The sequence below is a fragment of the Balaenoptera musculus genome, chromosome 5 (genome assembly GCF_009873245.2).
Source record: "Balaenoptera musculus isolate JJ_BM4_2016_0621 chromosome 5, mBalMus1.pri.v3, whole genome shotgun sequence".
Classification (NCBI taxonomy): Eukaryota; Metazoa; Chordata; class Mammalia; order Artiodactyla; family Balaenopteridae; genus Balaenoptera; species Balaenoptera musculus.
In genome coordinates this window covers 136,128,146-136,143,143 of record NC_045789.1, presented here as the reverse complement: position 1 = coordinate 136,143,143, position 14,998 = coordinate 136,128,146, and the positions used below count along the sequence as shown (strand labels likewise).

At 39.9% G+C, this 14,998-nt stretch overlaps 1 protein-coding gene across 8 annotated transcripts in view; it reads right to left on the bottom strand.

The window, feature by feature from the left end:
- Nucleotides 1-14,998, bottom strand: part of KIAA0232 (KIAA0232 ortholog) — an 89,303-nt gene that overhangs the window by 50,598 nt on the left and 23,707 nt on the right. For 7 of the 8 annotated variants that reach the window (XR_005019996.1, XM_036853096.1, XM_036853092.1 and 4 more), the window contains exon 2: nucleotides 4,293-4,793. Coding sequence is in view for 7 of the 8 variants with exons in the window: in XM_036853096.1 (XP_036708991.1) it covers nucleotides 4,293-4,523 (231 nt within the window). In the remaining variant the exon portion in view is untranslated. Of the gene's footprint in view, nucleotides 1-4,292; nucleotides 4,794-6,340; nucleotides 6,481-14,998 lie in introns of all 8 variants that reach the window. The other variant, XM_036853089.1, reaches the window with a different exon arrangement.

Sequence of the window (14,998 nt, the reverse complement as noted above, 5' to 3'; positions counted from 1 at the left end):
AACCCACGCACCTATGGTCAACTAATCTATGACAAAGGAAGCAAGGATATACAATGGAGAAAAGACAGTCTCTTCAATAACTGGTGCTGGGAAAACTAGACAGCTACATGTAAAAGAATGAAATTAGAACACTCCCTAACACCATACACAAAAATAAACTCAAAATGGATTAGAGACCTAAAGGTAAGACCGGACACTATAAAACTCTCAGAGGAAAACATAGGAAGAACATTCTGACATAAATCACAGCAAGATCTTTTTTGATCCACCTCCTAGAGTAATGGAAATAAAAACAAAAATAAACAAATGGGACCTAATGAAACTTAAAAGCTTTTGCAAAGCAAAGGAAACTACAAACAAAACGAAAAGACAACCCTCAGAATGGGAGAAAATATTTGCAAACGAATCAACGGACAAAGGATTAATCTCCAAAATATATAAACAGCTCATGCAGCTCAATATTAAAAAAACAAACAACCCAATGGAAAAATGGGCAGAAGGCCTAAATAGACATTTCTCCAAAGAAGACATACAGATGGCTAAGAAGCACATGAAAAGCTGCTCAACATGACTAATTATTAGAGAAATGCAAATCAAAACTACAATGAGGTATCACCTCACACCAGTTAGAATGGGCATCATCAGAAAATCTACAAACAACAAATGCTGGAGAGGGCGTGGAGAAAAGGGAACCCTCTTGCACTGCTGGTGGGAATGTAAATTGATACAGCCACTATGGAGAACAGTATGGAGGTTCCTTAAAAAACTGAAAATAGAATTACCATACGACCCAGCAATCCCACTACTGGGCATATACCCAGAGAAAACCATAATTCAAAAAGACACACACGTCCCAATGTTCACTGCAGCACTATTTACAATAGCCAGGTCATGGAAGCAACCTAAATGCCCATCTACAGACGAATGGATAAAGAAGTTGTGGTACTTATATACAATGGAATATTACTCAGCCATAAAAAGGAACGAAATTGGGTTATCTGTAGAGACATGGATGGATCTAGAGACTGTCACAGAGAGTTAAGTAAGTCAGAAAAACAAATATCGTATATTAACGCATATATGTGGAACCTAGAAAAATGGTACTGATGAACCGGTTTGCAGGGCAGAAATTGAGACACAGATGTAGAGAACAAACATATGGACACCAAGGGGGGAAAGTGGTGGGTGGGGGGTGGTGGTGGGATGAATTGGGAGATTGGGATTGACATATACACACTAATATGTATAAAATGGATAACTAATAAGAACCTGCTGTATAAAAAGATAAATAAAATAAAATTCAAAAACTCAAAAATACATAAATAAATAAATAAATAAATAAAATAATATGCTGATTTATGTAGGCTAAACGGGCATAAAAAGGAAGAGAGAAATAAAGCAAAAGTGGGAAAATGTTAGCAACTGGGGCTGACTGAAGTTCTTTGTCGTACACTTCCATTCCTTCTGATGTTTGAAATTATTTCAAAAAGTAAGTTTAAAAAAATTTTTAAGATGAATATATGATTTCTGCCATTTAGCATCTTATAAACTACCAGGAAAGATAATACATTCTAATAACTATAATTAAGAGTTCTATAGTAGAAATATGGTCAAGTTTGGAAGAAGAAGACATTGTTTTCATCAGGAATTATCAGAAGTGGATTCACAGAGAAAGGTGACCTGGACCTTGAACGATGGGTTAGAAAAGTAGTTTATATTTACATCTAAAAATGATGTATAGTGAATTCCTGATTTATCTAAGCATACATTTATCAGAATATGGTAATCTTGACAAAAAGAAAAAAAAAAAAGAATTTGTGTAAATAAAATTACTATGACCCACCTATAATATCTACGTATTAGAAGGCAGTTGTTCTCCAGAGCTATGCAGTACACAGCTGATGCCACAACTGTATTTACAAACCTGCCCAAATCAGAGGTTTACATGTAACTCTGTTTGTTAGTCAGCCTCAACCAAGACCAGGGCCTGATCAGCTGTACTTCCTACCCAATCACCAGGGGCTGCTGAGACAAGAACAAAATCTGTTTCTCAGAACTCAAGAGCTCTTTGTGTGTTTCTTTTAGCCAAAACTGTGAAAAGCCATGAATTCAACATGACAAATAAGGCCAGTAGTTGAAGCAATGGCCTTAAAACTAGCCATTTTCAAGTCAAGGTTAGACTAATTCAAGGACTGAGCGGTGAGAAAAGATGCAAGGAAACAAACACCCCAAAGTGGAGTCACTTGGCCTCCAAATGAGGGGTGAGCCCACCCTCAGTGTGACCCAGGGATCAGGAGAGTGGCATGCTTGCTCGCCCACAGCAGGCTGGTGAGCATGCCCATTAGCTGGAGTCTGAATCACAGAAGGTCAGCTCAGGCCCTTCCCTCGGCTCTATGCCCTGACTCTCTCTGGGGGGATACTCAGTGAGCATATCCTCCTCCTTGAGTCATGGAAAAGTTACGGGTCATCTCCTATGAAAGGTCATTTTCAATTTGACCTTCCCCATCAGCATGGGACTTGGCACTGTGCTAGCCAGGGCTGAGCAGAAAAGGATTTTAGGGCCCTTTTAGTTCCCTGTGGATTCTCCTTGTAATTCCAGACATGCTCTGTTTTCACTAACCTTTATCTGTCCTGTGTCCTAAAAATGAACCAGAACAGGGAGGATCAACACAGTAGGACGCTGACAGCTGCCAAGCACCACCCCCCCCCACGCCCTACAGCGAACACAGAGACCAGAGGGATTCACAAACAGGTCTCATCACGGAAGTGTTCATTATAATCTTAACAGCAGACCTATGTTTTACCCCTTTTTCCATGTACTATAGCACCTAACACATAAATACTTTGTGCTAATAAATTTATTGGTGTTGATACTGTTAATACACAATTTTAAGAAGTGAGAAGTCTTATTAAACTCCTACTAAAAAACGATTTGTTTCCTATGAGTACATATTTACCACTGAAGTACATGATTTTTGAGTTAAGAGAAATATCTGCCTCATTTCTGGAAATAAAAACTCTTCTATGTTGGTAGATTTAACATTTTACTTGCCCTTAAAGTACATTTCCTGGAAAGATGATGGAAAATAATAGAGCTTTGGTAAGAAAATTATACAAAATACTGACCACCAAAATAACACATTTTCTGATTATTAGGTTTTAAGTCAACCCCCTCAAAGCCTTACTTGACCTAATAATCACCAGCCAGGGCAGTAAGCAACCTGGAAGCAGGGGAAATGTAGTTGTGTCCAGCTAGAAAGGATGGGGAACACCAGCAGTGGAAAATACTCTGCACAACTGACATGTGACAGAATGTTAGGCATGCTGTGAAACCCCCTGTATGTACAGGACTCTGAAACTGCTCTGTGGTTTGGAAGGTCAAAGCCAGATTCTTCCATCAATGAAAGTTTGTCCCTGCTTTCAGTGTTAGTAACAACGGTTTAAAACAACAACAACAAATACTGCCCACAAAACACTCCCCTTTTTAAAAAGTTTTTATCTTTTAGCCGTGACACAAGGCATGTGGGACCTTAGTTCCCCAACCAGGGATCGAATCTGTGCAATGGAAGTGCGGAGTGCTAACCACTAGACCGCCAGGGAATTCCCAAAACACTCCCTTTTACATGAAATTTGTACCCAGAAGTCACCCCGAGCTCATTCGTTCAGTGCTGATGACTCTGCTTCCCTTTCAGCAAGCCTCACATTCCGGAGCTTCTCTTGGAGAGTGAGACTGAAGTTGAGATTTTTTTCAAGAACATAGATTTGGTTGCTTTCTTCACTTTAAGCACCTAAGTCAAGTAAAATGTATATTGGCCGCTTTAAGGTTATATGCTTTACCAAAATTTTAAGTCTACTGATTCAAAACACACACTTTGATTAATAAGCAGTTTATCATCGTTCTTGGAGATAAAATGAGATATTAAACTTTGGAATGTTAAGAAGTATAACAGACCCAACGATTAAAACGTCTAATCACAATGTGTGATTTTCCTAAATAGTAGAAACCAACACTCTGGAGCAGTGCTAACTCAAAGGCAGCGGGTCATCAAACTATTACCATCTGTGACAAGATCCAGAGTCTGTGCCACAATGCAATCAACATCAAGAAAATCTCAGAGAAAATGACTGAACCAAACAGTGTGTTTGGTAACGCGGCTCATCTATATTCACTGACAGCTTAAAAGTTTGTGGACCCCAGCCGTCTAACTTGTGCTAGAATACGGAAGTGCTCTTTGAAGGAAAATGTAGACACAATCATAAATTTTCACAAGACATTTACAACATGTAAATACCTGTTCCTGCAGGTCGTAGTCATAGCTGTCATGCAGCAGAAGACTGAGGACGTATCGAGTATAAATCATGGCATCAATGCCACATTTCTCTAGCTCTTGTCCCAGCCAGGTCTGCACTGGACCCAAAGCATGAAGCAGAGACATTTCAGAGACAGATACAGGGCCTGGATAAGAGCTTGAGGAGCTTTCAGATGGTAAACCATCCACAACAACTGTACAGATAGGGCGCATGAATTTAGGCTGCTGACACCCTTAAAATGCGGAGCATTTTCTGCAGCGATGTTCCGTTGGTATCTGGAGGGGATTTTCACTCCAGTAGAAAGGAGAGGAGCTTGACATCTAGGGTGAGCATTTACTTTTGCTGGCAGTCAGCCGTCTAGAACGGAATTTCCCTCCTCAGGCACACGACCAATGAACCAACATCCTGACAGCAACACGCATGTAGATGTGATTTTCTACTTTGATTTCACATTGAGGCCAAATGTAAGTCTCCAGCAGAACCTACAAAAATAAGAGAGAAAAAAGGTATGTGTTATGTATAGATATAAATTACAGTACTGATCTTTTGAAAAAAATCCAAATGAACCATTCCTCTTTATTAAAATACCTTTGGTATCTTAGAACATTATTTTTTTTTTTTACTGTAATCGTTGACATTTTAAACTAAGTGACATTTTAAACTTTTAAAAGCTTCATATCATTTAAAAGTAAGGAAAACTCAGAAATTTGTATTTTTGTACTCATGCTCAATTATACTCATGTTTATTTTGCTATGTCTCAAGAGACTGGACTTGTAAAATTTTGCTATGCTGAAAGAACTTATCTCGTAACAAATCACTAGCTCATTTTAAAGTAAAACAGAAACAAGCAGTTGAACGGTAATTTCATTGAAACACTGGTAAAAAAAATTAGTCCCATCAATTTAAGTTTCACATAGGTAATCAATTTTTGTATGGCTAAAGACTTTGGACTGCTCATCACTTATTTCATAAAAATTAAGATGAAACACACATTTGTCTTATAGCCCTGCCAGGCTATACTGTTATATCTATCTATCTATCTATCTATTTATTTATTTATTTATTTATCCATTTATTTATGGCTGTGTTGGGTCTTCGTCTCTGTGCGAGGGCCTTCTCCAGTTGCGGCAAGTGGGGGCCACTCTTCATCGCGGCGCGCGGGCCTCTCACCATCGCGGCCTCTCTTGCTGTGGAGCACAGGCTCCAGACGCGCAGGCTCAGTAGTTGTGGCTCACGGGCCTAGTTGCTCCGCGGCATGTGGGATCTTCCCAGACCCGGGCGCGAACCCGTGTCCCCTGCATTAGCAGGCAGATTCTCAACCACTGCGCCACCAGGGAAGCCCCCAGTTATATCTATTTTAACTTTTCTTCTTATATACCTAGGTTGACTTTCTGATTACTTGTGATAGACGCCACTCTTTTCCACTAAATTAACATACTTTCAATACGTCATACTAATCTAACAATGGCTTTATTAAGTCATAATATTCTTTATGCTAGAGTTCTGATTAATTTATGCCACTAGAAAATGAAAACTAACATAGTGATAGGTAAATCTCATTGGATCAGCTTTTGCATGAATTTTAGCAGATAATAAGAGGGTTACAAAAATGACTTTTTAAAAAGTATTAATAATTATTTTTAGTAAGAGCATCAAGTCAGAAAGACAGACACTCTTCACCAAAGATTTAATGCTCAGTTTCTTGCACTTCATCTAGAACTACACACTAAATGTTACAAACATTAAATATAAAGAAAAGATGTTTAAATCCACCACAGGATGAAGTTACTAGATTAATGTATCACTAATATGTATTCTGCTACTTTCTAAGGTCTTCTCTATAATTCTTTTCTGAATTATAAAAACTAGATAAATTAAAGCAAAGATTTTCTATAATGTTTACTTGCTGAAATTTTCCAGCTGACTCTCAAAATTAAAACATTTTCCATAAATTGTTTAATACGTGTGGATCTCAGGATGCCAGACAGATCATCGATTAAACAATACATTCACTTCTGGGGACATCACCTGAAGCAAGTGGATAGCCAGTACTCATTCAATGAAGGTTGCACCAAGACAATGAGGAGACATGAAGCGGTGGCTGAAGGAAGTAGGTCAGAGAAACTAAGGCAGCTGGAGATCACAGGAAAAGTACTGAGAGGAGAGAGCTGTGCAGAGGAAAACACCAGATATCTGCAAAGGGTCGCTCCTAAGCCTTCAACAGAGTGTTAATCGGGGCATGCATGTGAGGACCCAGCCACGGCACAGGAAAGGGTCATCATAAAGGAAAGGAGGAAACAGTCCCTAAGGCTCAGCGTGGCTGGGGATGGTGCCTGTTTCCTACCAGCCAGACTGGAAAACCTCATAATTCAGGGCACACTAGGTAGAGTGCTCAGAAGGGTCTCGACTTAGTAATGGGGAATAATTAGCCCTACACTAAACACTGCTCTGGACCTGCCTAACTAATCTTAAAATCAAGACCCAAAAGACCAAACTGTTTCCAACTATTTTCACTGTGGCCCCAGAACAAAGCTCAAGGGATACAAAATATCCACCACCCAAGAAGATAAAATTTACAATGTTTGGCATCCAATCAAAAATTAGCATGCATGTGAGAATTCCCCAGTGGTCCAATGGTTAGGACTCCGATCTCAATGTTGAGGGCCTGGGTTCAATCCCTGGTAGGGGAACTAAGATGCCACAAGACCCACGGTGCAGCCTAAATAAATAAATAAATAAATAAACAATTAGCAGCCATGCAAAGAAATGGGACACAAAGGGAATGCAAATGAGGAGAAAAATTAACTGAAACCAATCCAGAATCAACACAAAAGTTAGAATTAGCAGAAAAAGCCTTTAAAACAGTTATTATGACTATATTCCATATGTTTGAAAAGACATAAAATTCAAATATCTAAAGATGAAAACTACAATGTCTGAGATTAAAAATATAGGACGGGACTAATGGCAGATCAGACATTTGAGAAGAAAAGATGACTGAATCTTAAACCACACACATACACAAAACTATACAAAATGAAATATGGAGAGAAAAAGAAGTTCAAAAAATTAACAGCGCTTCAGTGAGCTGGGTGATAACTTTAAGAAATCTAACATACATGTAATTGGGAGAGAGAGAGAAGGACAGAAAAAAATATTTGAATAGTGGCCAAAATTTTTCCAAAACTAATGAAAACCAAAACACACATATCCAAGAAGTTCAATGAACTCTAAGCATAAGAAACATGTAGAAATCAACACATAATAAAACTATTCAAACCAGTAATAAAGTCACCAGAGAAAAAAAGAAACATTAGGTAGAACAAAGATATGGATGACATCAGATTTCTTGATGGAAACTATGCAAATGAGAAGATAATGGGGCAAAAACACTTTAAAGTATTGAAAGAAAAAAAAACTGTCAACTGAGAATCCTGTACTCATCAAAAGTATATTTCAAAAAAAAAAAGTGTATTTCAAAACAAAGGTGAAACAAACACTTTTTCAGACGTGGAAAAGCTGAAAGAATTCATCACCAGCAATCCTGCCCTAAATGAAATGTCAAAGGAAGTCCTTTAGGCAGAAGGAAAATGATAGGACAAAATGTCCTACCCACACAAAGGAACAAAGAGCACCAGAAACATTAACTAAAATTTTCTTGTTATTTAAGTATCTTTAAAAGATAACTGAGGGACTTCCCTGGCAGTCCAGTGGTTAGGACTCCGCACTTCCAATGCAGGGGACGTGGGTTCTATCCCTGGTCAGGGAACTAAAATCCTACATGCCTTGCTGCATGGCCAATGGTTTAAAAAAAAAAAAAAAAAAGAAAGAAAGAACATAGATAACTGACTGTTGAAACAAAAACAACAACGTATTGTGAGGTTTATAACATATGTATAAATAAAATGTATGACAACAACAGCATAAAGACCAGGAGTGGGAAACTGGAACACTATTATAAGGTTCTTATACATCACATGAAATGGTATGATAACTCTTGAAGACTGTGATAAGATAGCTGTTAATAATCATAATAAATTTAAATGGCTTAAACAACCAATTAAAAGGCAGAGATGGGTCTTAAAACAACAAGTCCCAATTACAATATAGTAAAAATTCTACAATAAATGTAAACTCACAAATAGGTTAAAAGTAAAAGGATGGGACTTCCCTTGTGGTCCAGCGGTTAGGAATCCGCCTGCCAGTGCAGGGGACACGGGTTTGAGCCCTGGTCCGGGAAGATCCCACACGCTGCGGAGCAGCTAAGCCCGTGACCCACAACTGCTGAGCCCGCATGCCACAGCTACTGAAGCCCGAGTGCCTACAGCCCGTGCTCTGCAACAAGAGAAGCCACCCCGATGAGAAGCCCACGCATCACAGCGAAGAGTAGCCCCCGCTCTCCACAACTAGAGAAAGCCCGCACGCAGTAAGAAAGACCCAAGGCAGCCAAAATTTTTTTTAAAAAGTTAAAAAGAACATATTTCTACATAACCAATAGGGCAAAGAAGAAATCAAAGGAGAAATTAGAAAGTATTTTGAATTGAATGAAAATAAAAACACAACGTATCAATATTTTTAGGTTGTCACTAAAGCAGTATTTAGGGGAAAATTTACAGCACAAAGAGAGCCTATATTAGAAAAGGTCTCAAATCAGTGACCTCAGTTTTCATCTTAAGAAACTAGAAAAAGAAGAGCAAATGAAACCTAAGCTAAGCAGAAGAGGGAAATAAAAGATGAGAGCAGAAATCAATGAAATAGAAAATGGAAAAACAATGAAACCAAAAGCTGGTTCTTTTAGACAACAAGATGGACCTCTAGTCAGACTGTTTAGGAAAGAGAGAAGACAAATTACCAATATCAAGAATGAAAGAGGTGAGACTACAGATTCTACAGATATAAAAAAGACAATAAGGGGATATTAGAAAAATTTGCACCAATAAAATAAACTTAGATGAAATGGACAAATTCCTTGAAAACACAAACTACCAAAGTTCACTCAAGAATAAATAGAATTAATAGCCCTGTTCCTATAAAAGGAACTGGGTTTACAGTTTAAAACGTTCCCACAGGGGCTTCCCTGGTGGTGCCATGGTTGGGAATCTGCCTGCCAATGCAGGGGGCATGGGTTAGAGCCCTGGTCTGGGAAGATTCCACATGCCGCAGAGCGACTAGGCCCACGTGCCGCAACTACTGAGCCTGCACTCTAGAGCCCGCGAGCCACAACTACTGAAGCCTGCGTGCTGCAACTACTGAAGCCCGTGCGCCTGGAGCCTGTTCTCTGCAACAAGTGAAGCCACCACAGTGACAGGCCCGTGCACTGCAGCGAGGGGTGGCCCCCACTCGCCGCAGCTAGAGAAAACCTGCACGCAGCAAACGAAGACCCAACGCAGCCAAAATAAACAAACAAACAAACAAACAAACAAAAACTTTCCCACAAAGAAATTTCCAGGCCCAGTTGGCTTAAAGGTGAATTCTACCGGATATTTAAGGAAAGTATAATGCCAATTCTATACAAACTCTTCTCAAAAATTGAAGAGGAGGGAATATTTCCCAAATCATGTTAAGAGGCCAGCATTATCCTAACATAAAAACCAGACTAAGATATTATAAGAAAACTACAGACCAATATGGCTCACGAACACAGATGCAAAAAATCTAAACAAAATTTTAGGGAATTGAATCCAACAATATACATCAGATCCAGAGAGTACAGAGGTATCAGAAGAATGTCATTAATGAAATGTATATAATTGTCTTTGCCAGAGAACTTCTAAAAATTAGTTTCGCTGTGAACAACTTAGTATAAGGTTTTTTTCCATTATTTAAATGCATAAAGGCCTTAAAAATTCACATATGACAGACCTGGTTCACTGTTAAGACTGATAAAGAAAAACTGTTTCAGTTTACTATGTTTACTTTAAAACATGGTATCAACCCAACCATGGGATTCTCTCTGTTGTCATTAAGAGATTTAGACAAGTGAAAGGATTCAAGAAGTAGGTGAGATGCAAAAAAAAAAGCAAAACACATTGAATGCCCATGATCTCATCAAAGCCAGTTAAGACCTTCCCTTGCATCATAGCCCTAACAGAACTCCTGCTGTGACTAGTTCAATAGCTGATGCCATATAATTTTTAAATTGTCCATATGCCTAGAGTCATTAGTGACTATAGTTTGTTTTTACTCTCTACATAGAACAGACTCAAGAGGACTGAGGAAAAGAGAGGAAAGGCTGTTAAGTCTGGGAGCGTCAGCCTATGTAGTCACCTGGGCAGCACCTGTAAACTGGACACCAATAACAAGGGTCTGAGACAGAAGCACCCCAAGCTGGCTTCCTCCTGTACCGTGATGACAGGTCTAAATGTTCCTGGAGCTCAAGAGTGTCCATTCTCCTTACTGTGAACCTAAACTGTTAAGAGATGGCCCAGGTATAAATATTGGGTCATAACTAAGCTTCCCCTCCCCTAAGCTGCAAGCCTTTGGTAGCAGAGGGAACATCTGACCAAATGAGAGACTCTATTTCTAGTTCTGAACTGAAAATTATCTGTTTAACTTACTTCAGGTGTGATCCACCGCGTGGCCAAAACAATGGACGGATCTCACAAGCACATGCAAAACCCACTTAACATCCACCTGGCAAGTTCAAGAACATGGCTGGCAAACACCCAAATGTCAAACTCTGTCTATTCACCTTCATACTCATTCCAAATGTGAAGTTTAGTCAGTATGAAGTTAAACTGCATTTTAGTTTAACTTCTCTAAAAGTTTTAAAGAAAAAGCACCACCATATACACTCAAAGGTTCTTCGTTTTGTTTCGTTTTTTCAACTTTTCCTTCTACGAAGGTTTACGCTGAGAAAAAAGGACCTTCAAATTGTCTTGAGCATCTTTCTCCCACGTAAAATTAACGCAAATCATCCTGAAGACTGGGCTGTATAAATGATAATTTTAAAGGTCCAACAATAATACACTTATTTTAGAATTTCTCTTGTCTTTTTTACTTTAAATTTTAAACGGTTTCTATTAAGGATACCAAAAAATATATATAGCTGATTAATGCCCATGGAAGCATGCGTCTTCTGTAATTCAGGAGCGCAGGACGGAAGAGTGTAAAGTGCACCAGCCCAGTGGTCCATAACATGTAGGTTTTTGTAGTCAGTATCACTTCCACTACTGAATAGCTGCGTTTTCTGCCCATAACTCATCTGTAAAGGAGAATAATAAATACTTGCTCTCCCTGCCTCTCAACTTCTCACAAGGTTGTTTCAATGAGCAAGTGAGAAATGCATCCAAGTATTGATATCTGTGGCCTTTGTATCTCAAGAAATGTCACACCAATGGAAGGTGGTGTTATTACAAACTACCCCCCTCAAATTGTTTATACTTGCTTACTCTAACAGGGTTCTTCACTAATATGATTATCTGAAGAACAGTAATTATGTAAAATACATTAGGCTTCTAGTACAAAAAATAATTTCCTCGCTATCTTTAAAAAAAAACAACAACTATGAAATCACCTTCATTTACAATAAAAATCTAGTTTTAGTCATAGCAAAGCCTTTCCTCTTTTTAAGTAACAGTTTGGTCTCTACTACAAATTCCAGTGCGACGCTGCTAAGAACTCCAGGTGGTGAAGTGCAGAGGATGAACACAGAAATACCATGCCTGCTGTTTCCTGTCTTTTGGAATGTGCACATCTGCAGGGCAACCTCTGCATTTAAGCCACACTATCCCCAAACAGTACAGACTCAGAAGCTTAGCCCACACCGCTTTCCTTCTGTGGCCTAGTGTGCAATTTCTAGACATTTTAAGGACTCTAGAATTAAACATAGCCTTGCTGGTGAATGAAAATCACCCCCCAGAGACATGGGGATGGATGAAAGCCTCCAAGCCTAGTATTAATGTGAGCCTGGAAGTGAAAGTGGAGGAGTGAGGGGGGAACATCCGTCAAGCCCCGTCCACGCCCATGACACCCCTCCACACACACACACCCCTCCACCCCCGCAAGAAACCCCGTGTCACCCTCAGTCTCCAGGAGTGAGGGCCCTGGGGCCTGTGGTGCTTATGATCAGACCTGGAACTAGAATAACAAACTGAATTCTAAAACCGAAAGCATTTAATTCTTTACCTAGTCCGCATGTTTTCAGAGTGATAATTAGTCACAAATGATTTGTCTATTAAGGAGAAAAAACAGATCTAGGCACTGAGGTTATTACCTAAGTACTTTTTCAACAATAGCCAGACAAACATAGTAATGCCACAATCTTCAAATGAGTAATTTAATAATGAAGTGGGATTTTTTTGGGGGGGTGGGGGCAGGGTGCTGAGGGGTGGTTTGTTTTTTTTTTTTTTAATAAATTTATTTATTTTGGGCTGCATTGGGCCTTCATTGCTGTGCATGGGCTTTCTCTAGTTGCGGAGAGCAGGGGCTACTCTTTGTTGTGGTGCGCGGGCTTCCCAACACGGTGGCTTCCCTTGTTGTGCAGGAGGGGCTCCAGGCGTGCAGGCTTCAGTAGTTGTACCACGTGGGCTCAGTAGTTGTGGCTCGCAGGCTCTAGAGCGCAGTCTCAGTAGTTGTGGCACACGGGCTTAGCTGCTCCGTGGCATGTGGGATCCTTCCGGAACAGGGCTTGAACCCGTGTCCCCTGCATTGGCAGGCGGATTCTTAACCACTGCACCACCAGGGAAGCCCCTGAGGGGTGGTTTTGAAGCAGCTCATTGATCTTCCAAAATCTCATCCCCTATGTAACAATGTGCTAAGAAATGTAGTGCCATCTTTTTATACTCTTTGTAACACCACATACGTTACTGAAAATAATTCAAGTTACAGCTCCCATGAGTGCCTTTAAACAGCTGTAAGAGACATACACTCAATCTATAGCTCAGTTTCCTTAGTGCTCAAGTAGAGCAGACATGTGGCAGACATATTAAGGTACTTTCCTTCATTTTTGGTAATATAATGTACATAATTTTAGGTTTGCTCAAAACTCATAAAAATTATTTCAAACAGCATACTGTCTTTCTGACACGGTACATACAACATTATTTGTGGACTGCTCTCTCAAGTTACTTGTGTTCCAGCACAACCGATCATAAAGAGCACCAGACAGTAAACAGCTGTAAATCTGGCTTCTTCAGGAAAAATGTACTGAACAAAATGTAGGTCTTGTGAAGAATTACCTGTGCAGCTCTGTTCAAGCGATATATTCACTTGCTGAAGCATTCTTTTAGTCTCAGAGCACTTTTTCTTTCTGCTCATATATACTTTTATTATAAAAGTTTTTTTTTTTTTTTAAGTATTTTTAAACTATGAAAACAGAAGGGCACCCATACACATTTCTCTACCCTAATACAATTCACTGTTAGTATTCTGGTGTGATTATCAGTGTTTTTTCCTTTGCAAAGAACTTAAAATTTTTCATTATTTCAACATGTTAAAAACGAATATATACTTTTGTATCCTGCATTTTTCACCTAGCATTATGTCATCCCAGTGATGTTCTAGGGTCTTACTACATTGTCAGACACAGTAGTCACTAGTCACATGTGGCTACTTAAATTTAAATTAAAAATCAGTTCCTCAGCCACACCAGCCACATTTCAAGTGCTCAACAGCCACACATGGCTGGCGGCTTCTGTGCAAATATAAAGTACAGGACATTTCCATCATCACAGTTCTACTGGACAATGCTGGCAATGATTATGTTGGGCTAAACCAAGAACCGTTAGCTCTTTTCAAGAGTTCACATGTCCCTCCTCATGTGCCTGTAGACTGTACGAGACACTCTTCCTTACACCCGGAAGGTAGGGTACCAACCCCAGCTATTTTGAGATAACACCGTGCCCAAGAGGAACCGTGTGAGGGAACTGGAAAAGATTTACCTTTATGTTTGAGAGGCCTCAAATGTCAACAAGTCAAATTTCGTTACGGTAGAACGCAATCATGGAAGCTTTAACGATGAAGCCAGACTATACAGAACGGCAAGAAGAGAGAAGCTTATCAACACAGCAAAACGAAAACTGAGAATAAACAGAATAGAGGGCCAACGGACAAAACTGGGAGGAAAGGTTACTTAGTCCAAAGAGGGTAGATGTGCTGCAGAAACAACTCCCGAATCGCCGCAGCTGAACACAAAGGTCTGCTATCCCGCTCATGCTACGCGGCCACCCCGGGCTGGCAGGGATACTCGGCACAGTCACTCGGCAGAATCACCCTGGGACACAGGATGACTACGGCTGCCAGTCTTGAACCCTGCTAGTCCAGGAATGAGAGAAAAAGAAGATCTGCACCCAAGTGTGTACCAGCGCTCTGAAAGCTTCCTCCTGGACGTGAGTCACTCACACCTCATCAGTCAAACCGAGTCTCATGGCCTCACTTCACTTACACAAGGTGGGGAGACGCACTCCTCTCACAGGCTGGGCAGGAGAGGGAAGAGCAGGAACAGGTGTGTCAGTGGCCCTAATGACTGCTTCAAGGGGCAAAAAATATGGGACTCTTCATAGGAAACAACCCTAAAGTCTAACATTGTTGAAACCAGCCGTCTGGTAAACTTAGATGGAATATTCAAAGGCACAGATCAACTAAAACACTGCACAAGAAAAATAATCCATACAAAAGAGACTAGACTAACACGCTCAGAAAGGTTTCGGAAGGCATGAACACCGCTGAGACATTAACACCTAAGTG